This window comes from Atta cephalotes (genome assembly GCF_000143395.1).
Source record: "Atta cephalotes unplaced genomic scaffold scaffold00038, whole genome shotgun sequence".
In the NCBI taxonomy this organism is placed as follows: Eukaryota; Metazoa; Arthropoda; class Insecta; order Hymenoptera; family Formicidae; genus Atta; species Atta cephalotes.
In genome coordinates this window covers 1,889,480-1,895,864 of record NW_012130102.1, presented here as the reverse complement: position 1 = coordinate 1,895,864, position 6,385 = coordinate 1,889,480, and the positions used below count along the sequence as shown (strand labels likewise).

General features: G+C 28.0%; 1 protein-coding gene across 1 annotated transcript in view; it reads right to left on the bottom strand.

Annotated features, from left to right (window-relative positions):
- Nucleotides 1-2,538: 2,538 nt before the first annotated feature.
- LOC105621912 (neuroligin-3) overlaps nt 2,539-6,385 on the bottom strand; it is a 95,893-nt gene continuing 92,046 nt past the window's right edge. Inside the window, exon 10 of the mRNA XM_012203349.1 lies at nt 2,539-2,688. Within this exon, the coding sequence (XP_012058739.1) occupies nt 2,539-2,688 (150 nt within the window). The remainder of the gene's footprint in view (nt 2,689-6,385) is intronic.

Below are 6,385 nucleotides of genomic sequence, written 5' to 3'. Positions count from 1 at the left end.
TTTATGTAAAGAAAAAGGTCATAAATTATTAACAAAAAAAGATTACTAAATTATCTTTCGAAGCATCCGTTTCTGCATGTATACTTCGTTCAATATCTTTAAATAAATATATAAATTTATTTTGTAAATTTATTATTTCATGAAATATAAAAAGAATTGCAGTTTTGTGTGTGCGCGTTGTTGTGTGTGTGTGTGTGTGTGTGTGTGTGTGTGTGTGTGTGTGAGAGAGAGAAAGAGAGAGAAAGCCTTCCATGTTATTTTTTGTAGTCTTGTGGCAGTGTATTATGCATAATAGTTTTATGTTAGTCTTTATTTTACACCTATATATGTATATATTTATACAAAAAAAGATAATCACATACCATGTATCCGATGTTCTTATGGTACATGTATATATATCTGATGGAAGTTAAACTTTGAAGAATCTATACCACATGGTTAAATACATCGGATCGTTTCGTGGTGTTTCGCAAGAAGGGTAACAGTTCCGAAGGAAATCGACTTACGTCGTGGATGACACGTTTAAATATGTAAAACACGTTAATTAACAAGATTTATCACTCTGTAAAAATTTTAAGAATCCAAAGGAAGTATAAAAGATATGAAAGTATGAACAATGCTATAGTCATTTTGTAGTAGTTCATATTTAGTACAAAGAGATAAATATATTGGAAGAAATGAAGAAAATTAGAAACATCCATGACAATGATTTAAATTGTCCGGTTTCATTATACATATATATAAAACACATATGTGTGTAGATACGCGTACACGAAGAGGATACGAAGATCATGCTATGTGCGTATCATGTATCATAATTCATATGTGCAATACATACGTTTGCAATGGAGCCACCTGCATGGTAGTCGCATTAACTAGAGCAATGATAACGAGCGATATCACTTACATCGATAATTCCTCTCATGTAGTCCCAATTATAAAATTAAGAGTAGACCTTCATTTTTATAAATAAATAAAGGTTTTACAAGAAAATTCTATATACTATAAGTAAATATACAGAATATTCCACAAGAGAATAATTAAGATTTAAAATGATTTGAAAATTAAAAATTTAATAAATTAAAGAATCCTAATCAATGAGCAAGCTCGCTCGTTATGCTCTCGAAATAGTTCATTCCCACATTCTACATTACACAACAATATGATGTCACGCGTGGATATTAACACATCAACTGGAAATCAAAATAAGAAATGATACGCGTGATGCATATACAGTTCTCTTAGAAAGTAGCAAATTTTGGCGTTCTTATAGTATATATATATATATATATTTGTGTATATATATATATATATATATATATATATATATAAATTCATGTATTATGTACAAGGAACATCTAACACTGTAGTGGCTAGAGTATTTCTTTTTTACATCTTCATCACCGTCGATTCATATTGAGCCGTCCACCACTTTTCTCGTTTCTTTTAACGACTAGAGATTTTTCATTATCGACTAATTAGCGAAATGCGTCGTTTTGATTCTTTCGCACAAAATTTGATTGAAATTTCGATTGATCCAGAATGATCACTTGATTTGCTATTATTTTTTTCTTATGTATTTTCATAAATATTGACCAAAGTCTACCGAATATCGAAGTTAGCTTTTAAGCAAGGCGCTGTTTATTTGTACTGCTTCTTCCGTTTATTGAGGCTAAATTAATGAGTATTAAGATTGTGAAAGTATTCAAGCAAAACATAAGTCATCATGACAAAAATGATATCAAAATGACTCCGAAATGATTATTAATCTTTAAATAGATAGGTAATTTACGCAGTTGGTAAATGAAGTGCTCAAAATATCCAAAATTCTTTAAGTTTTATAGTTACATTTAATATTAATATATTATGTTTTAATTAGATTTACATTAATTATACTCTTATGAGATAAAGAAATAATGTAAAAATAATTAACTTTAAGATTTCTGGGCTTCTGGACACAATACTTTTATTTTCCTTTTCCAGAAAGATATTCAAAGAAGATTTTTACGCGATGTTATGACCACCCCACTTCTATCCAAAAGCTCGCTTGTCAATCATTAACGATTTATTTCAACGTCATTTTGATATGAACTTGTTGTTTTGCTCTTTCTTCAAAAACCTTTTATATACCTTTTAAATTGTAAACTATCAAGCTTTATATTTTTAAAATTAAATAGTACATGAGAATTTTGTAAAATTGCAGAATGGATTTGAAATGTATCTTTAATTTATATTTTCTTAGCTCAGGATGCAATTTCCACTTTTTTAAATTCATAATAGCGTATTTCAATGAACTTTCTTTTTTATATTCGGTAAACTTGGCAATCTCGGCTCGATCATCCCTCAGCTGTGGAACCTCTCTCTCCAGCACCCCCCTCCGTTCATCCGGAGCTCACGTTCCCTGGGACATCCTGCGTCGACCTGTCAAAATCAGTAGCTATTTCAAACTTCTTCAACAGGTCCGCGGCGAACTGCCTAGAGCAAGGTTGACGCCGTGAGGACATCTGGGACAACTGGCTTCGGAGGGGGGTCCAAGCATCACACTCGCATTTCGCTCATTGTTGCTTGCGATACGCGACTAGATACTGTCGCGCTTTGCAGAAGAGGCTGGTTCTCTGGCGGACTCTTTGCCCTGGGAGGTGGAGGTGCTCGTGGAACCGTCAAATGGATGGATCCGTTTGGAGGACCCTGAAAAATAGAAAAATAGTTATTTCTTAGAACTATTTTATAAAAAATACATATACATATAATTATATATATGGAGGAAAGATCCTTATTATGAGATACCGAGTTCATTCTGGATAAATGCTATAAGTCTATAGGCACAATTTAAAAAAATAGTAGGTCATTTTGAAAGGAATTAATAATTAGTATTAAGATAACGTTATATAAAATTTAATTCCATTTTTTTTGAAAATTAAAGAAATGTAAAAAGTGAACAAATCGCAAAGTAAAAAAATTGTACTCCTAATATGAGAAATCGATAGTAAAAGTATCGATCGCAAAGTATATCAGTATTGCAATTAAAGAAACTTTATTTAATGTTTCTAAAATACAAACAAACACAGCCAGTGTGAAAAATAAGCATGCGATAGATTATAACCAGAATTCTTTTCAGATAGTTAAAACCAAACATCACAGATATACACTCGACGTTCATTCCGGTTTGTCTTTTTTATTATTGTACAATAATATTTATACTTTAGCAACAATTTTCACTGTACATAAGAGCATGGATTATTTCATAGGAATACCTGGATATCTTATATTATGATTTCCACGTCTTATGGCTTTACGATCATCACAAATCTAACTTCTGTAATTAAACAATACAACATATCTCGTATTTTTCTATTAATACGATCTTATTCTATCACTACACGAAAAATTTATTGTCAAATATTTATTTATTAAATAATAAACAAGGTTTAAATGAAACTCATCTCAATGAAACTTGGAGCATCAAAATTCATCCAAAATCTTATTTTACAATAACTATAGACATGATTTAATAATGAATTTTCTACTAAATAGTTTTCAATCCAAGAGCAATAAATTCATGGTGGAACCAATAGATAGTGTTTATTAGCTTAATATAAACGCCGCTATCTCATACTAGGCGTCTATCTCATAATAAGGAACTTTCTTCTCTCTCTCTCTCTCTCTCTCTCTCTCTCTCTATATATATATATATATATAGAATGTTTGGAAAATAATGATAAATCTTTCGTATAGGGGTAGAATGGACTAAACTGAGAAGAAAAATCCTCTATCATTTTGCAATGTTCGCAATAGTTAACAAGATATTAATTCCTAAACATTGCCGAAAATTGGTCTTCAATAATTTTTTACTCAAATACTATCAATCTTACAGAAAAACTGCGAAGAGAAAACTGAAGAGAAAAATTGTTTATTTTCTTTTCATAGAACTCTACGAATTTTTTTAGAATTTTTATCAACTTTCTAGTACAGCATTTTCTCATTTTTAACAACTTGAAGAAATACGGTAATAAGTTGCGCCAACATTACTTTGATTTTAAATGAAACTTAAAACTTTCTCTATCTCGTTTTGAAACCGAAAAGAGAGCTTTAAGCTTAGCTAAAATTAAGATAACGTTGGTGCAATCAGGCCTAAAAAATTCTGAAAAAATTCTAAAAACAATTCTTAGATCGCTATGTGAAGAAAATAAACAATTTTTGTTCTCTTGTTTTTCTGTAAAGTTGATAGTATTTGAATAAAAAATTATTGAAAACCAATTTTCGACAATTTTTAACAATTAATATCTTGTTAAGGAGATACGATCGAAAAATCCAAATGTTTCGATCTATCTAAAAATTACACAGAATATTATTTAAAACGAAACTAATACTATGTTAAAATTTTAACCGTGTAATTTTTAAGAAAGAAAGAACTAAAGTTAGAATTTTATGGTGTCTTACAACAAATTAAATGACCGATATATTATATAATTACTTACTTTTAAAATGTTTGAATCTACATAAAAAACATAAATAGTTAGAACAAATCTTTTTTTACTTCCTTGTAAGAATTTTAATTCTTACAAGAAAGTAAAAAAAGATTTAATTCACCGTATAATTTATTTGTATATAAGCAAAAAGCCGATGAAAGCATTTGACCCTCTAAAGAAATATACGTGGAAAACTTGGCAACGTTGTTGACATCCAACATTAGATTAGATAACGGCTAGTTTCATCGATACTACGATACATGTGTGATTGAATATATGTTTTTTGCTTACAACTTATTGTTAAGTTTTTAACTTAAGAAAGCTATAGCAAAAAATGCAATAAAATATATTTGAAAATATATATTGAAATATATGAAAAAAACGATACTACATATATAAATGTACATGTATTAATATACAAATAACGTCATCCACTAAATTTATTCAATATATAACTAGGAACACGTAATCCTCTTTGTAAATTAATAAATTGATTTATAAAAAAATATTTATTTTTTTAAATTCAGTACAGTATTTATTTTATTTAATACAACTCTAATCTTATATTAAATATTATAAAAATTTTTATTTAACATTATAATAAAAAAATACGCAGATGTTTTGTTTAAAGATATTGATACAATAATATAAATATTAATAATGTTAATTTAATATACTTATAACGTTTAAAATATTAAAACGTAACTTTTATCATATAACTCTTATCACATAATTCGTATCACATAATTTGATATTAAAATCAAAACATTCTTTTAAGTTAATAAAATAATTATTAATTAGTTATGAATTAGTTGTGAATTTATTATGAATTTGCCTTTATAAAGAAGCATCTTCGTATAAAATAACTGTAAAACACGTATATGAAAATAATATTTTAATCTCAATTAATTGTCAATTATTAGTGCGCAAGAAGTTTCGAGTAGAAATACCAATCTCATTTTCAGAATGCCAAGATAATCATTGAACATTAAATTACCTGCATTTTCTAATAATAGAATATTAATATTATGATTTATAATTCAAAATTAGCAATCAATGTTATCTTTTAATTTTAATAAATCATAAATTAGCCTTTCTTATTATTAAAAAATTTTCATATATTGGGTCGATTACCAATGAAGAACAATAGCGTACCCTCTTCATCACTTACCCTGCAAGTGATCGATCGTACATCCTTAACTTTACTATTGCAAAAATTTCAAAATGGCAGAGGACTTTTTTCTCAGTTTAGTCCATTCTGTCCCTATACGAAAGATTTATCATTATTTTCCAAATACTCTGTATATACCCTATATATAAAGTTACAGTATAAACATATTTTTTAAGTGTTAAGAAGATTAAAATTTTAATTTTATATCACACAATTCCGAATTATTTATAATAATTATTAGTTATTTATTTTCAGTTAAAAGTGTAAAAAATTTCTTTATACTTTTAAAGTGCAACTCATAATGTTATTAAAGAAGTTTCTAAAGATATAATATATGCAGGACAGCAGCGGCATCTCGTATTTTATGATCACAATTTCGATTATACGTTATTATACCTTACTCTCTCAGAGACTAAGACTTAAGTTCGAAAAGTTTGACAGACTTCGCAATGTATTTTATTAGAGAAAATATTATGTACATGTATATTCTTAGAAGATAGTATTAATCTTGTGTTATGAACGTAATGTTTTATATTTTTTTTAAGTATTTTCTTTATGTAAATACTTTATTATTAAAAAAATTTGAATAAAATAATAATAAATTGAATTAGTTGCACTGTTTACTATTGTGCGTTTAAAAGAATTTTACACACACACACACACACACACACACACACACACACACACACACACACACACACACACACACACACACACACACACACACACACACACACACACACAC